General features: G+C 46.6%; 1 protein-coding gene across 10 annotated transcripts in view; it reads right to left on the reverse strand.

Annotated features, from left to right (window-relative positions):
- SIPA1L1 (signal induced proliferation associated 1 like 1) overlaps positions 1-24,930 on the reverse strand; it is a 365,306-nt gene that overhangs the window by 37,343 nt on the left and 303,033 nt on the right. For 6 of the 10 annotated variants that reach the window (XM_080808600.1, XM_080808594.1, XM_080808597.1 and 3 more), the window contains 5 exons: positions 12,184-12,333; positions 7,909-8,033; positions 5,575-5,637; positions 5,019-5,137; positions 1,836-2,278 (listed from right to left, as the gene is read on the reverse strand). In XM_080808600.1, coding sequence (XP_080664726.1) covers positions 1,836-2,278; positions 5,019-5,137; positions 5,575-5,637; positions 7,909-8,033; positions 12,184-12,333 — 900 coding nt within the window. The remainder of the gene's footprint in view (positions 1-1,835; positions 2,279-5,018; positions 5,138-5,574; positions 5,638-7,908; positions 8,034-12,183; positions 12,334-24,930) is intronic. The other 4 variants (XM_080808602.1, XM_080808601.1, XM_080808603.1 and 1 more) reach the window with 3 other exon arrangements.

The raw sequence follows: 24,930 nt of genomic DNA on the forward strand, positions 1-24,930 counted from the left end.
GGCACAGCCAACAGCTTGGGCTTCGGCTTCAGAGGCCCGGCCTGTCAACCTTACTCCATGGGGATGCTATTCCAGATAAGACCTCCATAATTTGACTTTCTTCTGCCATCAAATTAGACCAGACATATATATTCCCAAATGGAATATCATTTTTCAAAGATTTTATTTGAGAAAGTGAGAGAGAGAGAGAGCGCACACGTGTGCACAAGCACACAAGTCAGGAAGAGGCATAGGAAGAGGAAGAAGCAGACTCCCCACTGAGCAGGGACCCCCCCCCGATGTGGGGCTCGATCCCAGGACCCTGAGATCATGACCCAAGCCAAAAGCAGACACTTAACTGACTTAGCTGCCCAGGTGTCCCTGGAATATCATTCTTAAAAAGATAACCTCCTTTCAAAATAACTGAACACCAAAAAGACAGGAGTCGAGCTAAACCCAGAAGCCACACAGAAACTATTCGGAACTGAGAAACAGTCTGAGTTAGGGCACAGGATTAGTCGAGGAGACGGTGCGGCATGCCTCGAATTGCCATGGTTCTCCGTCACGTGACCCTAGGTCTGCGTTACAGCAGGACGGCATTTGATGCTCAGCTTTCTGTTCTGCTTTCCCAGCAACGTCCTTAACCTGTCTGAACCAAACACTCTATTTTCTGAACTGTGGAAAAGTAACTGGATGCCTGGTACTCAAGAATACAGAGATGACTTTCCCAATCGCCTTCCTGCTTGGGAGTCACGTGGTTTCTAGACGGGCGACGTGGTAGTAGTAAACAGAAGTAAAGCTTGTGAAATGCTTGATGGGGAGCTCAAGAACCTCATCAGTAACAGTACAGACACAACAAGAGAACTGAGTGTTTACCCGGCCACGTTAAACAAATCCACATTACACAGAGGGCATCCTCTGTCATTTAGATTATCTGGGGTTTACTGACAGTTTATGTGCCTAGATTTCCAACAAAAAAGAAAAAATAAATTCAGTTTCTCTGCTACTTTTCTTCAGGGCATAATGATAAAGGAAGCCCAGCGGACGGCAAGGTTAGGTGCTGTCAGGCAAACTGATCAATGACCGACAACGACAAAAGGCGAAAGGAGAAACCACCACAGACATTAATAGGCCCAAAAACATCGTGGTAGAATATTTCCTCCATGAAACGGAAGAATCCTGCCATACTTTGGATTTTAGGCTCAAATCCAAAAGAGGAAATGGAAAATGGCATTTATTTTGCCTATCAGAGATTGGAGAATGTGTACTTTCTTATTCAGAAAGGTAGATTCGATGTCTAATTTTAGCCACACTTTTCTACTGGACACCCTCCCGCCCCTAATCAACATATCACTTTCAGGAGGCACTTCCTGAAAAAGAATTATTATGCGGACACGGGCTGTGTGACGTTCTGTGACGGAGAAGCAGTGTGGAGGATGTGTTTGGCGTCATAAATAAAGCCACATTAGTCTAGAAGGACCCCTTTCTTTTAAAAATATGCTCAAGATTCTCTTTTAGCATCTTTAAAAGACTGTTTTCATTCTCTATCACTACCTGATAACCAGAGTTCTAAAATTCTTCTCTGATTCTGGTACAGAAGAAAGTCTTTTATAACATCAAACACAACTTCATGAAGACTAAATTTTCTATTTTCTATTTGCAGTGTAAAATAATGCGTTGGGATGGTAGGAATCAAGTGTCGGGTGGCAGATACAAGGCAAACGTAAAAAGGGCAGTCACTGCCTCGGAACCCCCTTCTTTGGACATTGGTGGGTGCAGGAAGGCGGGATGAGGCTGGCGGCCGGACTCAGGACCGGGCTGGGCACGGCGGCCGAGGCAGCGGGGGACAGCATTACCTTGTGTGGGAAGCGGCATCATTTATGCTGAAAGTGCTGTTCTCCCTGGTCAGTGGGTTTGAGCCGGCCTGGCTCTTGCTGTGGATATCCAGGCTCAGGGAGGACTCTGCCTTCCGCTCCATGCCGAGGCTCTCTGTCTCTAAAGTCCGATCTGCCAGGGAGATCACTTCACTGGAACTGTGCCACAGAGGGGCCACCTTCTCCTTGCCTGGCCCCGAGCGAGGGGACGACGTGGCGGCCCCCAGGGAGGCCGTGCTGCCGTGGCTGGGGCCGTAGGAGGTGGTGTCGATGCCGCTGTCGGCAGAGGTGCCCTGCAGATAGTTGTAGCTGTTGAGTTCGGATTCGGTGCGGTCCCCGTCATACCACTTCTCGTCACTGTGGGCGCTTGATGCGTTGCTGGAGAGGGTATTGCTGCTGGAGTGGCTTGAGTAGTGGCTATCGGACTGCAAGGGAAGCGAGACTGACTTAAGCGCTAGAACGCGAGGGAGAAGCACCTCCTGGCCCGTGCCTGGTTATGGGGTTCTCAAGGCACAAAAATTCCAATGACAACAAGCCAAAGAAAGACAGGAGGTGCCTGGACAAAGCCATTTGCAGCATTTGTGGCAAAGAATGCTAGAGACAGGTTTTTTTTTAAAGAATCCATTTTTCATTCACTTGGGCTAAAATATCAATAGTATTGAGATCACCTTAATCAGAAAGTGTGCGGGATTCCAAAAGTCCTACCACTCGGAGTGGAAACAAGGCAGAATATAAGACTTATTCCTAAAGAGATCTCCTTTTCCTTCCCCAACTGGCAGCTCTTTAGAACACCACTTTCTTTCTAAGGAGTGCTTAGAGGGAAAATTTATGCAGAGATGCCAAGACAATTCAATGGGGGGAAATCATGGTGCGAGGACAACCGGATATCTGCATGCAAAAGAAAAGAAGGAAGCTGGATCCTTACCACACAGAAAAATAAACTCAAAAAGATCAAAGGCCTAAATGTAGGAGCTAAAACCATCAGACTCTTAGAAGGAAACGTACATATACATCTTCATGACCTATTTATGCAATGGTTTCTTGGATATGACACCAAAAGCACAAAAGATAAAAAGAAACAATAAACTGGATTTCATCAAAACTAAAAACCTTTGTGCTTCAAGAAATCCAATTAAAAAATGGGCAAAGGATTTGAATAGACATTTCTCCAAAGATAGTATCACATAGCCAACAAACACAAAAAGATGCTCACGATCTCCAGTCTCTAGGGAGGTGTAAAACCCCACAGTGAGACAACACTTCACACACTAGGATGGTTCTAACCAAAAAGGCAGAGAGGAATGATGGTTGGCACTGTTGGTGGGAATGTAAAATGGGACAGCTGCTGTGGGAAAACAATTACAATCCCATTCTCAGTATCTACTGAAGAGAGATGAAAACGTGTTCGTGAAAAACCTAAATGAGTATTTACAACTGCATTATTCATCACAGCCAAAATGCAGAAACAACCCCAATGTCTGTCACCTGATTAAAAAATGTGGTATATCCATTCAATGGGATATTATTCAGTCACAGGAAGAAATGAAGTACAAATACATGCCGTAACACAGAGGAGCCTTAAGAGTGTTGTGCTGAGTGCAGGAAGCCACTCACAAAAGGCCACATATTGTCTGATTCCACTCATAGGAAATGTCCAGAACAGGCACATCCATAGAGACAGAAAGTGGATGAGTGGTGGTCAAGGGCTTGGAGGAACGGGATCCCAGTGATGGGTGCACAACTCTGTGAATATATGAAAACCTGCCGATTTGCATACTTCAGGTGGGTAAATATTATGGTATGGGAATTATCTCAATCAAAATGTGTACAGAACCCTTTCCGCACGGTGGCTTGCTTGGTTGCCTAGAACATTCTACAGCTTACCCAAGAAATAAGACTTCAAAAGGTATCTGAATAAAGTATTATTTTAAATTAGGTAGGAGACAGCAAGTCCAGATACTTGGTAGAGATTGAGTGAAAAGGGGACAGAAGGAACTACATGCACGTGTGTGCATGTGTTGCCTGAGGAAGGGACACGTTCTTCACAGGCAAGGGGAAGGAGCAGGAGGAGGATGCAAAAATTTCACTTCAAGTGAACGATTTCTTCTTAAGAACCAATCAACCTGCTACTTCACAGGTGCACTTTAGTTTGTTTGCCACACCACCACTTGTGTTACGAGGCCTTCCTTTACTCTTAATGTTTGCGGGGCAGAACTTCCTTAGCTCTGGATCTGTTCTGTGGGATTTGGGGGCCCCTCGCCATGTATGGCTCCTGAGCACTTTGAATGTGGTTAGTCCAAAACGAGATGTGCGGAGGGTATAAACTACGTAACAGATTTCTATAGGAACGTAATGGGAACCACATTTGTAATTTTAAACTTTATAGTAGCCACATTTAAAAAAGTGAAAGGAACAGGTGAACTTAATTTTAAGAATATATTTAATCTAACACAATCTATTCAAAATATTTCACTGTGTCACCAATATAAAGGTGTTAATGAGGGAAGGGAAACTGGCGGATGGGGTAATTTATCACTTCCAAGTAGAAGTACGGCCACATCACATTTCTGCAGTAAGTCTCTCACCACACAGCCTAGGGCAGGGTGCTTGGCCACGGGCATGCGCTCTGTTTCTGTAACTTCATACTCATTTTACTAGAGCACAACTTACAGGAGCAAAACCTCCGATCCTTCATTCTACCCGTACGTGATCAGGAATTATGTAGAAGTATGGCAAAACAAAAATGTGTGTAGCTACACAAGACAAGAGAAGCAGGAAGGGCAGTTGTCAGAAACTCTCTGTCCCTGGATGGATGCTTCGACCATATCCCATGCTTGCCATTGTGTAAGCAAATAAGACCCACGTTTAGCACCTTCTGTTCCCAATACTTTAGGACTCCTTGTGAATGCATCATGTGACATTCCACCCAGATCTGTGGGGCTGGCAGGTGCATACCACGGAGGAATTTGAGTTTATATCAAAGAAACCGTAGGGCCACCGGCAATAGAAATTTCAGGGCCAGAGTAGTAAATGCCCACCTCCCACCAGAATGGCTTCTTCGACCACACGGAAGAAACAGCAAAGCATGCCTGTGCCATTTTCACATTGCACGGAAGGTACATTGCTAGGAATCTTATCATTTTCATTATTTTACAGTTAACTTACATGCCCTTGTTTGTTTGGAGACAAATGGACCACCGGATCCTGCCGCATTAATCTCCCACTGGGGCTCTCTCGGAAAGCAGGCAGTACCTTTGATACTGCGGGGAGATGGCACGTCGGCTCTGGAATACAGCACAGGACATTATGGGGCAGGCGCTACACAGGTACGAGCACATGTTGACAAATGAAGACGGCTTGCCCTTGCATCTCGCAGGTCACTGACCAGCAAACTCTGAATTTCAGCGATAAGCTTGTTGAGAGTTTACACAATAGACAGCATGTCAGAAACTAAGTGGCTGATGGGTGAAGCTTGCAGCTGGTGACAGTGTGTCACGTCATACACAGTAGCAGAGCCAAGTACCACCAAACCAAAGGCCATGGACAACGCGGCAAAGTTAGGAATCAACTTTTGGTTTTGGGGGAAAGTAGAGACTATATGGATTCAATTTATGAAATTTGTTCATTGCCAAGTGTGGCTAACCTAGCTCGGTCTATATTACCTAGACAGGCACGGATGCAATCACGTGTTACTTACCAGGACACTTTGGAAATATTTTACCTGTATATTCATGCTGCTCGAGGACAAAAGAATTGAAATCCTGAGGTCCTCTATAACTGTAAGCTAAGCACAACAGAAAAGACACACAGCAACTAGTTTACTTAAGACAATTGCTTCCTTTTGGACTCCAAGCCGGCGTTCCAAAGGTAAAAGGTGAGCGATTAAGCTTCTTTAACACACTGATAGCTAAGAGCAACAGTTCTGGACTTCTGCGACACCATTTCTGAATGTAAAGGACAGGGCAACATCCTCTTTTACTCTGACTCTCGACCACCTCCGAAAGCAGAGGCAGAAAAACGAAACCCACCGAGATGGGTGAGCCAATTACGCTCAAGCCCTCACTTCCACCGGGGCACCAGTGTGTCACACGTGAGGTACAGAGACAGGTGGGTCTGGCTAACAGATAAAAGTCCCCTCAGCATTTTCACTCAGTGACCTGAGAGTCATTAGAGAATTGCTCTTACAAACTGAGTGTATCAACGTCGGCCCTTGATACATGCCATGCACAGTGCTCTGAGTAATGAGAACAGGGCAATTATTTTTCTTGGTTCCTCCCTAGCATGGCTTAGACCAACCAAGCCCCAGATTCCATCTGGTGTTCCAGTTAGAGAAAGCAAGGTTATTCCTCTGGAAAGGTAGAATTTAAAAAATTAGGAAAAAAATTATTTTAATATTTTATTTGAAGCCTTCGATTTGGGATGGAAAGGCCACCAGTTGGTGAAAAGGCTTCTCTGGCAGGTTCTGGGGTATCTTACTTTAAAAAAAAAAAAAAAAAAAAAGGCAAGCAAGCAAAAAGGCATATCTTACTAAAAGGATGAACAATTAAATTAAAAAGACTCATTGATATTAATTTCTGAGTCTCATCTATAAGAGTGGGATGCCACCAAATGAGAGTAGATGCAAAGCAAAAAAGACTGGAGGGAGGTTTATGTGAAAGAATGAATATGGGTCTAGGACGAACCTTGTAATTACCCTTTCCAGTCCCAAGATACCTTTGTGACTTCACATGGGTGGGAAGTGGGGCTCTGAACACTGCACAAAGACCTTGCTCGCAGCCCTGCTTGAAGCCCGCACTAGGAGCCAAAAAAAGCTGCTAAAGTCATGTTGAAGAAGGGATCCTTTTCACATGTGGCGTTACCATCTCAACAGTATCAAAACATATGTGATTAAAAACATTCCGTCAAGAGCAAAACAGCAGATCGGAAAATGCTCAGGTTTTCTGCGTTGGGGGTAGGTGCCGTGAGAGTGGGTAATGACAGATGGCTCCGGTAACAAGGCATGTCTCACTGAAGTTACTGGAACAAAGCAGATCTTCCGAACCTGAGAATTACATTTCTCTTCCTCACTTCCTGGCTTAGCTAAATACGTCTCCACTCCTTTCTACGTTTGTGCTTACTGGTACATTACAGGGGAATAGTCATTAGAACAGAGCAAAACAATGTATTTGCAAAAAAGAAAAAAAAAAAGATGGGTCTTTGCCTTAAAAGTTACCTCTTTTGGCCCTGAAGTTTCCTTCTTTTTACCCCACACTGGTGGTAATGCTATTAGAGCTAGGATAAAGGGGGAAAAAAATAAAAAACCCACTCCACGGTCCAGATTCAAGTCCCAGATGGATGAACAGTGTTGACACTAAATCCCCGAGGCTACTGTTTTGAGACTTGGTCTTGCTTCATGGCAAAATTTTATGGTATCAACGAGGGTTACGGTGTCACTGTGGAACAGCTCCACGTAGCGAGAGAAAGGGCTGTGCCAGAAATCCCAGCGAAGGCTCACCAGGGCGAATCCTCCCCAACCAGCTGTTTTTCACTGCTAGGACCTGTCCACAGCTGACAGCTTAATAGCAGAGCCGGGGGGGGGAACAGCCCAGGAGGGAGGAGCGCGAGGTTAAGCACGCTACAGATGGGACCAACAGCAACTGCATCTCCCTCCCACTTCGTACTTCTGTTTTGTTTTTTTAAACTTGACATTAAGAATACCAACAAGTCTCCAGGGCACTGAGAGTAGGCAGCCACCACCCAACAAACAAGGGCTGAGGGAGATACTCAGGACACAAGGGGCTTGGCAGTGTGGCATTTTAATCTCGGTGGCGAAACAAATTCCTATGGCCTTTCTATGTCTAAATGGGGTGGGGGGGGTCACTTAGAATTCTTTGACTTTTCTCTCAGGTCTTATGTGCTGCCCTCACTCATACATAATTGAACTAAGACTTTATCCTCCTTCATAGGTATTAACTGAAGCTGTATTCTATCACAGAATGCTGTCATGAGGTCAAGAGGTGGCCAACGTCACGTTGGGATAAAAGCAACTTGCTGCTTGTAGGAATTAGTTACTTACCCATTTGGTCAGCAATGCTGTCCTCGCTTCTTTGCCAGCTGGGTGTGGACTTCCCGCTGCCGCCAATATCTGACTGGGTGTTCTGCCTGTCGATGGAGGCGGGCGACCTGCGGCTGACTCCAAACCTGTGGCGATTGCCCCCAAACAAAGGTAAAGACTACATCAGAGACCTCCAGCCAGAAGAGGAAGATGGGCCTCAGGCCAACTAGCAACACTCTAATGAAGGCCCTCGCCCACCCATGCTTGCGTTCATGTGCTCGGGTGCCGAAACCATGGTCATGGTCAACACAAATCGGCTCAAGAACAGGGTGTATGCTCAGTACATACTCTGTAGACAAGGGCTAGGGACACTAGCCTTGAGCTAACCCAATAAATATAGAATAAGAAAACCCAAATGTTCCAGCCCACATGTGGCCAAGCTCAGATTCTCATTCACGGGCAAAGAAAAGATTTCACCATCTTCATGTTTCGTGTCTATCTTCCGACTGGAACACATCAGGGGTTTCTCTTAACTCAGTAATCTGCTAAATCACTAAGTCACTCATTCTTGGGGCCAATATTTTCCGAATGTGTGCTCCAAGGTCTGAAAGATAAAGATTGCTAACATTTACGTTACAGAGTGACCACTTTCAAGATTTCTAAATTTTAAATTGCCTTTGGGAATGGCAATTTGGAAGTAGGAAACTGGCATACATAAAGGCAAGTGTCTATTTCTGGAAAGAACTGTTAGCTATTTAATGAGCCAGTTTTATTTTACCCTGGGTAGAATAATAATATATGCCTAATTAAAGCATATGCCTTAATTAGCAATATCGGCAGGTAAATATTGAGTGAGCCCAGGAGAAAGGGCCAGAGTGAAAAATTCTAAGACTCATGTGGATACTTACACGTTTGTGTGTGGCTACTAACGAGCATATGAGTAATCGATGTGATAAGCGATCAACAGAGCCCGACTGATTGAGGCTTACGACAGGTGTCCTATTTGCTAGGGACTGATAAATGCATGGGGAGGCCCAGCAAGTGGTGCACTGAAAACAGTGGGAGATGAGGAGGTGGGAGGCCTGGAGTCAAGTTCCAGCCCCGCCCCCCCCACAGTCACTTGAATTTTATCTCCATGCCTTTATTTGTAAAATGGCAATTCTATCTTATGGATCTGAGAGAAAAATCTATACAAAAGCATTTGCAAAGGACAGAAGGCTGTTAACATTAACCTTGTACTCTAACATTTCCCTAAATTACTTCTGCACAATGACAAATGCTTACAAATTCAATCACAAGTCTCCCTAAACAAAGCTACCTCCTTTATGTTAAATAAGAAACCTGACTTATGAAAATTTCAGTGAAAGGTGCTTTTTAAAAAACAAAATGGTGGTTCCTGCAGACTGTGTGTGGATTTCAGTTCTGCCTTTCCTGTAAGTTGATCCAAACATCTGGAAGAAAACGACTACAACTGTTTGCATCTTTGTATGTATTTATTAATTGATGCAATGATGCTGATTTTCATTAACAATGACAACAAAAATGGGTGGTGGGGTGAGTCACTAATTATGAACTTTGCCATCTCCTCCCTAGGTAGGGTCCTTGTTTAGCTCAAGAATAGTGAATATCCTCCAACTGGCCTTATGATTTTATTTCAAATTCGCAATAAATGAAGACTTTTCCAAAAAGGCACAGATATAAAAGTTAGACATGGGTTCAATCTTGCTTTTCCTTTTTGGTAGCAATGGAAACCAAAGACAAATAGTAAAGCCTCTGGATTTAAAGCTGAGTGCTTTCCTGGCTGTCTGGTTTTAAATGAACGATAAAGCAAGGCTGTCCTTCAATCCTGCCTTGAGAAGCATGTACCATCTGGCTGACACGAGGCACATTTAAGGACCAGGGACTCTCTACCTCACGAGCCAGTCCACGGCTGCAGAGCAGGCTCATGGCCTTTCCCCATCACAGGCTGACAACTTCTCTACAACTTTCCTTTCTTGATCTCAGTGGTCCTCAGGGACAAGCTTCCACCCTCATGGCAGAGTGCTAGAAGGAAGCTACAGTGGCCTGTCTCTGTCTCGCCTTTGGGCTGTGGGCCCTCCACTGTGCTTCTGGACACGATCTCCAAGCTCCTCCTTCACTCAGCCCATCCCTGCCTCTGGCCATTGACTCAACAGCCCTTAAGCCTGGCATTGACTCAACAGCCCTTAAGCATGTGGCCCGAAGACAAAGCTCCAAGGAGAGTAGAACAAACCCTATGTCTTTTTCACAGTGTTGCTTTCTGCTTATTTCTTGTTGCCATCCTAAACTTGTGCAGGTGCCTTTCCCCCAACCTGTGCAGAATGGGCATTATCAGTCACCCTGTTAAATTTTGCCTCTCAACCCATCTGGATAGGCTCAGAATTCTGCACTGGGGGCACAGAGGCAGATACTGGGCCCCTTAAAGCCGAGGGAGGACTAAGAATGAGCAGATTACACTTGTGGATGACAACTGTGTCCTGCTCTGATCTACTGGTATTACCCCACGCTTCCGAGCTTCTTACTCTGAGCTGGACTGAGTCTGCCGTGGACCACATACAGTCCTGCCCCACCATCAATGGTATATACCTACATGTATGGGGCTATGCTGTAGAGTAGAGGAGATCATCTTTCTCTTCAAAGGGTAACTTTAGAATCCAACCTGGCCCATGGGCCATGCACGTGAGTCAGACAGTGCACAGTCTCCTATATCACGGACAGGCAAAAATGCCCGGGCTCCAGAGAACACTGTATCATTACCTTCTTATCAAAGAGCAGCCCAGGTGAAAAAAGATGTTATACAGTATGGTCAACAATTACCGGGTAACCTCACAAATAATGGAAAAACCCTCAATATCACCTACGGTAGGGCTGGTGTTACAGATCAGGTTGAATAATTAAAAACATTGCAGGATGGGCACAGGGACTGTGTTGCTAACATTCATCAAGACACTCAGATTTCGGCTTACATTTCTGGTACACGTTTCGAGTGTATCAGGGTCACAAGAAAACAGTGCTCTTGCTGCTGTTAGCTTGTTTATGTCTTACTGCTGTACCAACACTGAAGATGCAGGGAATTCTTATTTTTGAAGTCAAACCAGGCCATTTAAAATCCACTAATTAAAACAACAAATAATTAGTTGGGCCCGTGGTATGGTATGATAGTAATACTTAAATCATACAACCTTTTAACTCATGAATAAGAGCTAACTTTTTTTCCTCATTGTCACTGAAGTAATTAAAAGAAGACATGTGCATTTTAGATATGCTATGAGGGCAATCCTCAGGGGACAGTGAGATGGTGGACGGAGTGGCGGTTTATTACCTACTTCCTGTTAACATAAATATTTAGCAACAACAATCACACTACATGGTTATAAAAACCAACAAATGCTATAACAAAATAGCCATTATGAAGGTATTCTTAGTAAGTATGACTATTTTGTAACATGATAAAATCTCAAGAAAGTAAGCAAATCATTGCGCATTTGTTAAAAATATATATAGGGAAAACTCAGAACAGAAACAGGTTTTTATAAATGCCTCACATTTGATTTTCAAATAGTTCCAAGTTCTCTACCACCTTTCCCAGAGAGACGGCCCAGCAGGGTGTCTTTGACGGTTCCTTACTCTTTCTCTGGGCAAAGGGGGCATGTGTGTGCCATGTAACGTTTTGCTGCTAATTATGTCCCAGCCTCAGTCATTCCGGTGGTCGTGGTGGTGTTTTTCTCTTTAGTAGCCTCTAAAATCATGTATGTTCAGCCTTTTATTTTTAAGTCTTGTCAGAAGCAAACAGTTAAGTTTTGGGTGTTCGGTGTTTTCCAAAAAAGAAAGAAAGAAAGAAAGAAAGAAAGGCAGGCAGCAAAACTCTCAAGCTGAAGTCACAGAAGACTCTGAAAGTGTGAGAAAAGTAATTTTAAGCTTTGGCTAGGATGATCATTTCCCCTGCTTCAACGGCAACACCAACACCAACTCTAGCCAGTACTACGGCGTTTGCTTCGGAGGAAGAAACAAAACCTGCACTATGAAACTACTGTACTATGAAACTAGACAATGCATACAACTGGAGACATGAACGTAACCTGATTTCTCTGCCATGGAGCCCTTGGAGGCTAGAGAATGATGAACTCCCTGAGAAGTGGTCTGAACCAGACATTAAAGCACGCATAGAATTCTATCTGGGGTATTAACCACATTTTCCCTCTTGCTCCTTTGTAGATCGATCAAGGCTTGTCTGAGTTACAGAAGAAAGACCGTGACGTCCACGGGGGCCACACCTACCCTTCGGGCATGGACTTCTGCCTGTAAGTGCCTCCACCAGAGCCAGTCTCGCTGGATGAAGACAGGTTGCTAGGGGAGTTACGGCACGGCTGGGACCTTGCCAGAGCCATGGAGGAGACCGTCACGTAGATGTCTGAACCGGGAGACAGCCTGTGAGCGCAAACCAAAAATACGAAGTCAATCCAAGGGAAAGCCCCAAGGCAGTGCACGATGGATAATATCATATAAACACGACAAAGAAAGCCACTTCGTGGAGGTAGTGAAAATGGAGCCAGCTGGAAGCCTACAAAAGAAACTTCCCCATAAAATGACTCCCTCAGGGAACAGCTGGAGAATGGCCTTGAAGGGGATGCGGTTGGGGGACGTCAAAAAGTAACAGTGGGGGAAACATGTATGCTTCCCAAAGCTGCCAAAATTCAATGGGCCGAATTCCTAGTATGGGAGTGCAAAGGGTAACGGAACCCCAGTGACACGAACACAGCACTTAATTCTAATTTCTCACACTGGTTCTCCCAGAGTGTGACCACAGTGAGACTAGTGCACTCCTCGTATGTGTCTTTGTTTTCCAATTTTATTACTCAAAGTGTGGAATGAATATTCAGATTATGCTATTTAGTATTTATAAATGGGGTTGATTATAGAGCATCACCATCTAAAAACCCCCATAAAAAAATGCCTGGAGTGTCAGTTACTGAATTTAATTGGCACTAGTGAATTTATGTAAGAGTGTGGTGGAGGTGTGCCCCAGATTCCTCACTCTGCTGACAGGCGCTGGGGACAGACACTGGAGCTCCGTCATCGGGACAGATTGTGTCCTTTACCTCCTCTGCTCTAGTGGATGACAGGATAACCCCGGGGACATCAGTAGGTGACACTGGCCATGTGAATGGACGTGAAGTCCATCTCACCACGGAGATTTTAGTTCAGAGGCAAAAGCTGGCTGCGATCCTGACTCTGTAGCAGGCAAGCCATTTCCACGGGACAGCTGAGGCAGCGGGATCAAAGTCACTGGTTCGCTAAGCTGGGACCCCTGACTGTGAATCCACTGCTCTTTGCTAAGCCACTGCTGTCCCCCAGAGAAGGACGACTCTTCTCTGCTTCCTGGGATAGCTTGCAGCAGGTATGCACAGATGTTTTCGCAGGAAAAGATATCTTTTACTCAAACCAAAATTCAGCAGCCTGGGACAGACCCTGGTTCGCTGAACTAGAGCATTTTCTAACAGCGCAGCTATGTGCCTTCTGAAGCGGGACAGGATGCGGGTCGGGTGCCGGAAGGTGACACAAGGGGTAACAGAACCACGAGAGACTTTTCTAACAGAACAAGAATAGGGATGGATGCTGACAGCATGACTCCCGAATCCATCTGTGCCAAAGACTTGAGAATCCAGATCTCTCTGCTCCGAGACAAGCCCAGCCACTCCCGCTGTCTCCTGGACGTCCCCACCAAATACCCTGACCCGCCGCTCGAATTAAACCTCATCCAACCTAACAGGTTTTGCCATCCCCCCAAACCTGTCCCTCCTGCCTGTGTTATCTTGAGCTAAGCACTTTGAAACTGTCCTCTTCCCCCTCCCCCTTTCTTCATCTTCCACATCAATTGGTCTAAGTTCAACTTTTAATGAGTACCGTGTGTCAGGCAGCCTGGGGGCTGGTCCTGACAACGCGAAGACTAAGGCGGTGACTGGTCTTCAGCCTGCTGGGCGTCCTCCCAGCTCCCTCCCTCTGGCCTGGAGCAGCACACCTCTGTTCTAACTGGTCTTCTGATTTCTAGGCTCTGCCCACCCCACTCCTCCCGTCTCCACCAGGCCGAGCTATGGGACTAGCACTATGCTCTGCACATCTTCCCGTTGCCTACAGAGTAGAGGACCGAATCCCCAGCCCCTTCTTCCAGGCCTTGGACCATCCCGTCTAAGCCCTTCCTTCTCTCTGTGCTCTTTGCCACCTCCACGCACCCTACATCCTGGACACGTTCGGTGCGCCCCTGTTCTCAGCCGCAGCTACCACGGGCATACTTTTTACTCATCTCATCCTCTCTGCCTCTCGTCTCCCTTTCTGACATAAAATCCTTTTTCCCCGAGACCTAATTCCAACATCAGGTCCATGAATGCCTAATCAGAACTTCCTGGGGGGCCCCCGCAGTCTGCTTTCCGTGCCGCTGTCGCGCATCCACCAGCATGGTTAGTCTTCTGTGTGTCTGTCTTCCCAACCAGACTCGCTCCTTAAGGGGCAGTCCTGAGCTTTATTTCCCTTTACATTTCTGGTTGCTTCAAACACGTCTGCTGAATGAAGGAGAGCCCCTATCGGCAGTGCAGAAAATGGAGAACGGAAGGCGGGTTCAGGATCAGGGCCCCTAGTGACATCAGAAGCCCCAGCCAGGGGTTCACAGCCATGGCGGGTCTACCGCAGTTGGAAAACAGTCGGTCCCTAATAATAAAATGCCAAAATTGGCGACCATTATTATTAATTACTAAAAAGCAATTAGAACAGCTTCAAAGTTAACGTTCCTCCTTAAATGTGAGAAAAAGGGATGGTGGAATTACCCCCAGACACTCATGAGCATATCCTCGCTCTGACATGTGATGGCAAGAGAACTTCCTGATGATGGCTCCTCTAGGCATTGCCCAGGGCGGCGAATAGGGACACCAAGGATGCTCGGCCCTTGGGGGAATGGGATGAGAAGCTGGGAAAAGAGGCAGAGCTCCTAAGCTCCCCTGGTTATTATCGCCAATCTTGTTCTTGCTACGCAGACTCACAGAAATACTAGCTCTATGGCTGGTGCTCTCAGGAGGATACCGGCTCGGGAGAGGGTAGGTGTGGGGCAGCCTCAGTGGGGTCAGGGACTAGCAGGGCCCTGGAACACCGGCTCACGCCTACTTTGGGTAACGTGTTTTGATAAAGAGAGATCAAGAGACTTAGCTGGGTACCATAAAACTGACCTCCCTTTATTCTTTTCCATTAAGACATATCCCAGATTTCTCACTATTTACTCGGAAATAATCGGAAGGGGGCTGGATCGGAGGAGGAACAGGATAAGTAAGTTTCAAAGAAGACTGGGTAGGGTTTAAGGAGCAGTGGGGATCCCAAGGGCACAAGGTACCCTACTCGTTTCTGCCTTAAAATTTGGCTTTTATAGACTTGTACCACAGACAGACTTCAGATGGAGCTGCGTTTGTGGGTGCTTTGCTTTTCTGCCGCACAGAGGAGGAGGTATTACAGAAAGACGAAAACAAAGGAGACAGTGTGAGCATGTTCGCCTGGTCCGGGCCGCTGCAACATCTGGGGGGCCTGTGACCCTCCAACTCTCTTCAGGCTGAACCCGTCATGCCAATGAATTAAACGTACGGTAAATATTCAAAGGTTTGTGTTTCCGAGAGGAAGTGACAACTGACTCCGTAGGAAAAGTCAGATGTAACTTTTACATTTGTATTTAGAGCTCGCTCTGCTTACTCTGCTCTCCAAAACATACATTAATTTAACATATCTCATGCTAGTTCTCAACCTCAGTTCTTTTATTTGGCAAATGTATCAGAAAATTCTACTTGGTTACTGGAGTTATCCCAAAGTGAAAAAATCTCATTTCCAGAAGGCCAGCATTCACTCCCATCCCTCTTCTGCATTCGTATAACTCAATAGTGGCTTTGTTTTCTGTCTGTTCACACACATAGAACACACAAACAGAAACCGATGGAATACCAGCCAAATGTTTTTACGACGCTAGATGCGTATGTATGGTGGGCAAAGGAATTTTCAGAATTAGCTCTTATTCTGATGACTTACTATTCTTTTCTAACAGTCCGAAATGGATACCATCACAATTACTGTTTGAGAACAGACCTCGTTCAGTGACCGGGGGGTGCTGCCTGCTGGGCAGCCTACTTCTGCCAGAGAGAGCCTGGGGCTGGTCGTGACTCAAGCTGGGCCACGTGCTGTCCCACCCCTTGGAAAAGGGGGACCCCCCAAACTGGCTCACACAGGAAGCCAGCACGCTGACCTCTTGGCTCTCTCCACCCCCACCCTCCCCTGTATTTGAAAGCGCCACTGAAAAGTCAGTGCAAGATCAGGCTTCTCTTCTCTTCTGAGAGAAACTGAGATCTTTCTACTTTCTCTTAGTCTCAACGAGCCTCTGACATCTGGACATTAATGCCAAATAGGTTTAGAGGACTTACACTAACACATCAGCTGCTGTGAGACTTTTCAATTCTGTGGAATGTAAGAATTTTCAGGAATGTTCCAGTCACAGTGAGGAAATGTCTAAACCTTTTAGTGTTAATTTTGGTAGATTCTTTTCCCTACATTTTTTTTTTTTTTAAATTTAGCCAAGAAATAATTAAATGTTTTTAAAGCAACTGACATTAAATGTTCTCTGGAGGTCCCTACGACTTCCCTCTGCAGAAACAAAACACCAGGGCTTTCTGATCCCATGAAAAATGCAGCAACTGAAAAAGTCATGATAGTCAGCCGGATAGACAATACCTCCGGAGTCCACAAGATTCCGCTTAAGACCAGCTTTTCATTTATATGCAATGCATTTCACTGCAATGAAAACAGAATTGAATGGAATGGACATTAAGGAAGAGATGGTGCAAGATCAGAATCAGTCCCTCATTTTCCAGAAGCATTCTTACACCAGGGCAAACAGGAGAAGAGACTTACCCACAAAACTCAGATTTCTAATAAAGTAAAACTCTTGCACTCCATCACACCCTTCCCATAAATCAACTCACAGGACTAGACACACAGTGTTAACATTAATAGAGTCTCATTAAATTGATCTCTTCAGATCATGACTGATTATAATTTATCAACTTGTGGACAAAGAATTCTCAGTATCCAAGTGGCTAATGATAAAACATTTTCCTGAGTAGTTACATATAGATTTAATTATGCCTCTCTGTCCTGTTTTGTACTCCAAAGTGATAGCACTGCCTAGATGTGTCCAAGGAGACGAGGCCCTCTGTAACCCAAGTGCAAACAGTGGAATGATGGTAAAAACAAGAGAGAGGGTTTCAAATAGCACCAATGACTGACAAATTAGATACTTGAGTCCATAATTAAGCACAGCACTTTACCACAACTTAGCAATTAAAATGCTATTCACCCAGGGAACAGGACCAAGTTAAAATCTGTCTTCAGAAACGTAGATCAACCAGGATTCTTCCAGAATTATGTAAAAAAAAAAAAAAAAAAAAAAAAAAAATTCTCACAAATGATTCAACATAATGTAATTTGAGTGCTATCTCCAGACCAAAGTTTGAACAAGCTATTCTAATTCAGGCCACTTGTCCCTCTGTCATTTCATCTCTTCCTACTGTGTTCTTTGTGAACCAGAGCTACCCCTGGCCTTCTGAACAAGCAGTTCATATTAGCTGTTCAGAATGGATCATGAAAATCCTGTTCTGATGAGACTCCTGTGACAAGGTCACTCTACAACAAGGGATAACTCCTTTACACAGTTAGGAAAATACGGCAATTCATCACACTGAGATAAATGAATCATCACGTGACAGCTGCTGGCACGCTGTTAGAAGTTCCCAGCCTGGCGCCCATCATGGGGGCCTCTTGACAAGAGTCAATTTTCTATCTAAGGGTGACTCGAAAGAACAGAAAATAAAAATGGATTGCTTGCAGTACCAGCTACATAATTCTTGGGACTCAGTTGCAAAACGAAAACAAAGAGTCCCCTTTGTTTTTTTTTTAAGATTTTATTTATTTATTTGACAGAGAGATCACAAGTAGTCAGAGAGGCAGGCAGAGAGAGAGAGGGGGAAGCAGGCTCCCTGCTGAGCAGAGAGCCCGATGCGGGGCTCGATCCCAGGACCCTGAGATCACGACCTGAGCCGAAGGCAGAGGCCTAACACACTGAGCCACCCAGGCGCCCTGAGTCCCCTTTGTTGAAATAGTCCTGCAAACTGTCAAGACAGGGACAGCAGAGCACAGAACCCAGCACAGAGCCTCGCAAGCATGGGGCTCTGCGCACCTGTAGAGGCTGCTCCGTGAAGCTGGCCCAGACTGCAGTGCATGCGATGGGCCCCCCCACCCCGCAACACACAAACACGCATGCACTCATCTGACAAGTTCATCTATCTTGAGCTCTGGTCTATGTACGGTGCTAGATTTCGCTCCTGCAGCATGGCACTGGAGGCTATGGAGGCTAATGGCTTTGATGCTAACCCCAGCTCCACCACCAGCCTGCTATCACTCTACGCTAAAATTATCTCATCTCTCAATCCCCGGGCATCCATGTTTGAAACAAGAGGGGAACGGCAACCAAGGTCCTGGACTGTTGGGTGAACTGAGAAAACTCACACAAGGGACTGTGAATAGAGCCTGGCACAGAAGATGAACTCAGTACTACCTACTTAGAGTTTTTAAATAAAACACAAATAAAATGTAAATGGCATGAGAGTGGAACACATAGGGTGTAAGAGGGCTCAGGCAGGTTAGAAGTCAACTCCTACTGTGAAAACTAGGAGAATGGAAGCTTTATGAAGAAATGTATCCAGAATAGGTCTTGTAGGAAGCCAAGGATTTCCACAGAAGTCAGGAGTTGGGACACACGGGAGTGTGGGTGTGTGTGGCCGCCACGAGTTAGGTGAGAGCACTATCTTTGGCGGAAGATGGGCAGGGGTTGTGACTGGGAGGATGAGTGGGTCTTGCAGGGTGAGCTCCCTGTGGTGAGCCAAGGAAGCACAACCCTTCTCTGTCAGGTAACAGGGATGCACAGAAGCTTCTGTAGCAAAATAGTGGTATGGCCCGAGCTGACCTTAAACAGTCAAATCTGGGGGAGATACAGACAGGTGAGGATCCATTAGCCCACCACAAACACTAGCTTCTTCCATCAGTCCTACCCTCCACCAATACCCACAATCCTTCATGAAAAGAAGTCACAACCAAATCCTTTTGGGAGAAGGTAAGTGATTTTTTTGTTTGGATTTGACATGCTAGAATTTTAAAGACTAGAGAAACTAGACGAGGTAAGTTCCTTCCCTGTCCCAGTTTACAAACAAGAATAAGGGAAGCAGAAGCTGAACGATGGCACGCCATGCTGGCCTCGGCTCAGAGTGGCTGCCCACTGGCAACCCCCTCCAGGGGTCTCCGAGACCCCCAGTCCTCTCCTCACAGCTGCCCTAAGGTGGGAGAGAAAAACACGACCACACCACCCACTTTCCTTTCCCACTGGATCCTACTAGTGCCCAAGTCTGAACCACTTGCTGCTGGCCACAGCTCCAGGCTGCACGCCATCTTCATCCCTACACCCCTATTTTTATTTTGGTGTATTTCATACAACGTGCCTGTGATCATACACTATGATCTTCTGTCCTTTTAAAAAATAAAATGGGAAGCTGAGAGAGTCAAACAAAAAAGTGACAGATTGGGACACTCCAGGCTGTTTCACTAGGCTGGGCTCAGAGTCTCTCCAGAGTGGGGACTGTAGGGGCCAGTGAACTGCACAGACCTGGTGCAGGAGTGAGCCCCTCCCCATCAGCCCTCCTTATGCGTTGGCACTGCGCTCCTTAAAATGAGCCTGCAGCTCCAGAGCCAGTGGCCCAGGGCCGTCTTTACGTGGCCCGAAGCAGGGTCTCACGAGCCCTCTTGCGGTACAGCCACCGCCGAGCACCCAGCACTCAGCCCAAATACACCCAACATGCAAAAACACACACTCTCGAGTGAGAGAGCACCTCAGCTCTTAAGACCAGCCCTAAGGACCCTCTCCCCATCTAATGATACATAGCAATTGGTCCTGCAAATAAAAAGGAAATTAAATTCACTTTTCTCAGCAAGCACTTTAACGACAGGCAGATCCCAAACGGCCACTCTATAACCATACTGGGTGATTCTCACAAGCGGAAGCTGACCTTAGACCGTTCATTATCCAGGACCCTGAACAAAAAAGGCTTAGGGGACAATTTCACACAGATGATTGTGGCAGTGGGTTTGGTGGCTAATTTGTCTTCATTATAACTAATTTCTACAAGTATGTGTGTATATATACATATATATATGAATATATATAAATATATATACACGTACTGTCCAATCAACAGGTCTTAAAGAAAAATGTCAGTGGTTTCAAATATAAGGCAGCAAAATGTACTTTTTCCCCCTGTGAGTTATTTAAATTCTTGAGAAACGTATTCATGTAGCTGATGCGCCTTCATCAGGCAAAGGCCTAACTTCTCCATGGGGAGGAGGGTGACAGCAGGACATATGTTAGATGTGACTTCTAGAAAGGCCATCCCCATGTTGTGTGTGTGTGTGTGTGTGTGTGTGTGTGTGTATGTAGGGGCTGAGGAAGCCTCAGGGCCAATGTGGGCCTCTGTAGAGCCTCCCATAGGGTATGGCCAGGCCAGAACTCCTCAGGCAGTCCTATGGTAGCAGCCCCCCAGCGCTGGGTTGGAGGGTAAGACCCTGCTGCTGGGGACTCACAGGAGTACAGTTCCTTTGTGACACACAGAGCAGCATGGTCACATGCCCCCTTACGGCTCTCCCCAGAACACAACTGCTTCATCAGATCCTCTTGAAGGTCATTCTAATTTGCATGGATGGGTTTGCCAGAATTTCCTATACTTCCTGCAAATGCACAGCTCATCAGGACTGCTTTCAGCACAGCAGGCCTCCTGAACTCATCCTCTGTCTCACCGGAGTGACCCGTGACACTGTCACTGAAGACAATACAACGTGCCTGTGAAAACACACTGACCCACCACACGCCTAGCCTGGATTAGGCTGCAGATGGATTCACCGACCCAGGCTGGCCGAGCCACCACAGCCCAAAAGTGCTCCAGCGGAACACGATCTGCTCTGCCCCCGCTCAACCCTCCCCCCCCAACCCCCCCAACGAAGCTCTGTCTGGAAAAGCAGTGAAAAAATGACAACAGTGACAAACAGCAACCACCATTTTCTGAGCCTCCCTATGTGGCAGGCCTGTTCTAAACCATACCTGTTCGTAACCATACCGCCTCAGTCAATCTTCGCATCAGCTTTGGGGCGTGGGGCTGGTGCCCATTTGATGCTTGGCGCCCTGAAGTACAGAGGGAACAGGGAACCTCCCACTGTCATATCACTCCCAGCACTCACATGTGAACCAAGGCCTCTGCACTCCTGGCACATGTGGGAGTTTTCCAGTGGCTCATGCTGTAACACTGGTGGAAGTGTTGGGGGAAGCCCCGTGGGGACATGTGTCTGGGCTGAGCGCATGACAGCTACTTCCAAGCACTTGGAGAGCCTGGGCTGGGGGCCACGCTGGATACTCTGGTCTCATTCCCTGGGTCCGTCTGGAGTGCATAAAGGAAAGGGAACAGGGGGTATGGGGAACTCCAGCACTGTGCCCGTTTCCTGAACACTTAAACAGGAAACATCATTGCACTATAATCTGAACGTGGGAGCCTGCATCCCACCTAACCCTAATCCCAGTGTGGATGCCATAGGATGCCAGCTCCTATGCAGAGTTGGGGGAAAAGGAGCATTAAGAGCCCAGTGAGGGGCGCCTGGGTGGCTCAGTGGGTTAAAGCCTCTGCCTTCGGCTCAGGTCATGATCTCAGGGTCCTGGGATCGAGCCCCGCATCGGGCTCTCTGCTCAGCGGGGAGCCTGCTTCCCTTCCTCTCTCTGCCTGCCTCTCTGCCTACTTGTGATCTCTCTGTCAAATAAACAAATAAAATCTTTAAAAAAAAAAAAAGAGCCCAGTGAGTTTACATCAAATATGGTCCTCTGCTTTTCCTCTTCGTGGCCATAAATACAATACTGTAATTCGGTTTCCGCTAAACGGAAAGCTTCATAGGAAATTCAATCAAGAACAGCTCACACTTCACTCTGAGTCAGTCTGAGACAGCTTACTCGCAATGTACTTTTAAAATAGGAATATTTAAAACTAAGCCAACAAAAATCAAGGAATTCTACCTAAATCTAGCTTTAATTCTATATAGCTCTGTCAGACTCCGAATGCTTCAGTTCTACTGATCTTTTAATTTTTATAAAAATGAACTGATTTGCCAAGTGCCCACTGAAGGATGAATGGATAAACAGAATGTGGTATCTACATGGAAAGGAAAATTATTCAGGTTCAGAAGGAAGTGTCATGGACTGAATGTGTGTCCCCCGCCCACCAATCCCTACCAAATGCATGTGCTGAAGCCTTAACCCCCATTGTAGTGATATTAGGAAGGGAGCCTTTGGCGGGGGGGTGGTGACTGGTCACAGACAAGGTCATGAAAGCGTAGCCCCCACAATGGTATCAGTACCCGTGTAAGGAGAAAAAGAGAAACTGAAGCTTCCTTCTCTGCCATGTGAGGGTATGGTGGGAAGGCTGCTGTCCACAGTCGGGAAGAGGGTCCTCATCAAAAACCGCAGCTGCGGGCACCTGACCTTGGCATTCCCAGCCCCCAGAGCCTCGAGAAATCAATGTCTGCTATTTAAGCCACCTGGCCAATGGAGATTTGCTACAGCAGCCTGCACTAACACAGGTCACAATCCCCACACAGGTGAACCTCGAAGACACTATGTTAAAGTGAAACAACCAGTCCTGAAAGGACGAGTATTTTATGATTTCACTTATATAAGAAACAGAAGTCACAGAGACAGAAAATAGAATGGTGGTCACTAAGGGTGGGGAGGGGTGCAGGGAGGGATGGGAAATGACTGTTTAATGGGGACAGTCTCCGTTCTGCCAGGTTGAAGAGGTTCTGGAGATGAACACTGGGAGGCTGGCACAACACTGAATGCTCCCAGAGCCACAGGACTCTACATGTAAAAACTGCCGAAGTGGTACATTTCAGGTCATGTATATTACACCACAATAAAGAAGAGCAAAAAAATGTAAAAAAATGTAAAAGTAAAAAAATGTAATGTAATGTAAAAGTAAAAACTTTCTCCTGAATTGATTTACTTCTGTTCCTACTACTTCTTTAAGTAAGTTCTTTTGTTTATTGGTTTAATTACTAAATAAAGTTTTAAAAAATTGATTGCGAGCCCATGACAATGCCAGAATTTATTTATTTATTTATTAACCCTTGGGATACAATGATGAATAAGACAGGCTAAAACTGGCAATATTGCCAAATAAGACTACAATGAAATATACAGCTGACCCTTGAACAATGCGAGCATTAGAGGTGCCGACCCCTAAAGCACGTGAAAATCCATGTATAACTTTAGGCGCCCCCAAAACTTTACTAAGAGCCGCCTGGTGACCCAGAGCCTTACTGGTAACAGCTGATTAACACATGTGTTCTATGTTGTATATATTATATACTATATTCTTGCAGCAGAGTAAGCAGAGAAAGGAAATGTTAGTAAAGAAAATACACTCAGAGCACTGCGCTGTGAAAAAAAAACCCCACACAAGTGGATACGTGCATCTGAACCCACGTTGTTCAAGGGTCCGCTGGAGCTGGTTCTGTGAAGGACCAGTTGTTAAGCTGCAGAAACAGGGAGCGGAAGGGCAGTCCGAGCAGGGCCACTCACATCAAGGCATCAAGGAGAGAAAACCCAGCCAGAGTCCTTCACAGCCCAGAGCCTGGGATGGCGGGTGGAAGGTGAAAGCCAGCTGAGCCAGGGCTCCCAGGCAGACGGACTCGCACTGACGGCTGGCAGAAGGCTGCGATGAGGGGCGCCTCCACTTCTATCAGCCTGCCCGCCCCCACTAAGTCTGCAACGTGGTCTGGGCCATAACAGTCCTAGTGTGACCTGACACCCCTGCGACGATGACTGGGAAGCCTGAAAACCAAGAGCTCAGAGAAGTTCGGGACCCCTGCCTGGGCGGGCGTGGGGATGGGGCTCAGGGTGGAGAGGACGGCGATTAGGAATCCTAGCCCTGCCCTGGATACCTGTGGCCCCGGGAACAGCCGTTCACCGCCTCTGGTGACATGCGAGAAAGAGGACAGAATGGACGAGCAGGGGCGTGGCTACAGGCCTCGGCTGCAGGCCTCCCGGGCTTGTGAGGAGGAGACGTCGGCGTGGCCTTCAAGGGCAGACTCAGCTCATCCTCAGGCAACTGGATATGAACAGTGGAAAGGAGGTCAAGGCACAGCTACACCACTGAGGAGCTGCCCGTGCGCCGGGGATGCGGCAGAGATAAATGAGCCCGCCCCGAGGCACTGCACACCACGGAGGAAGGAGTCGTGGAGGACACACAGTTTGGGGGAGCAATGAGACAGGTGCAAAGAGCTGACCAAAAAAAAAAAAAAGAAGAAGAAGAAGAAAAAAAGAAACAAACAAAAAACGAGGAGCGAAGTTTTGGAAGACAGAGAAAAGGAGTCTGAAAGCGGGAGCGGCAAATTGTGTCGGATGAACCGAAGACTGCCGCATCCGGGGGCCGTAGCTCTAGAAACACAGAGGGCAGGGATGTAGATGGAGCGACAGCGACGCTCTCAAGTTCTAGGGTTTCAGGGTCCTTAACTCAAGCCAAACAACTACGATCCAGGGAGATGGCACTTGGAACATGCAAGTCCTGAACCATCTAACCACCGCTGGGGCATCAAATGGGTGCCTGCCTTATGTCAAAGCGGAAAATGACAGTGAAGACTGGCATGGGACTACTGAAATAAATTCAGCATCTCCTTAAGGACACAGACTGAGCAGGCACATGACCATCATGGCCGTCATGCCCTTTGTGGGGGGCTGGTGTCTGCTGAAGGGGCATGGGAGGCTGCACGCAGCCAGCCTTAACCTCCCAAGTGGGGAAGGACTCCCCCCAGCTGCTCAGAGCTAAAAGCAGGGGACGCAGGGAACAGTGGCATCCAGGCACGACT

The sequence above is a fragment of the Martes martes genome (genome assembly GCF_963455335.1).
Source record: "Martes martes genome assembly, chromosome: 7".
NCBI lineage: Eukaryota > Metazoa > Chordata > Mammalia > Carnivora > Mustelidae > Martes > Martes martes.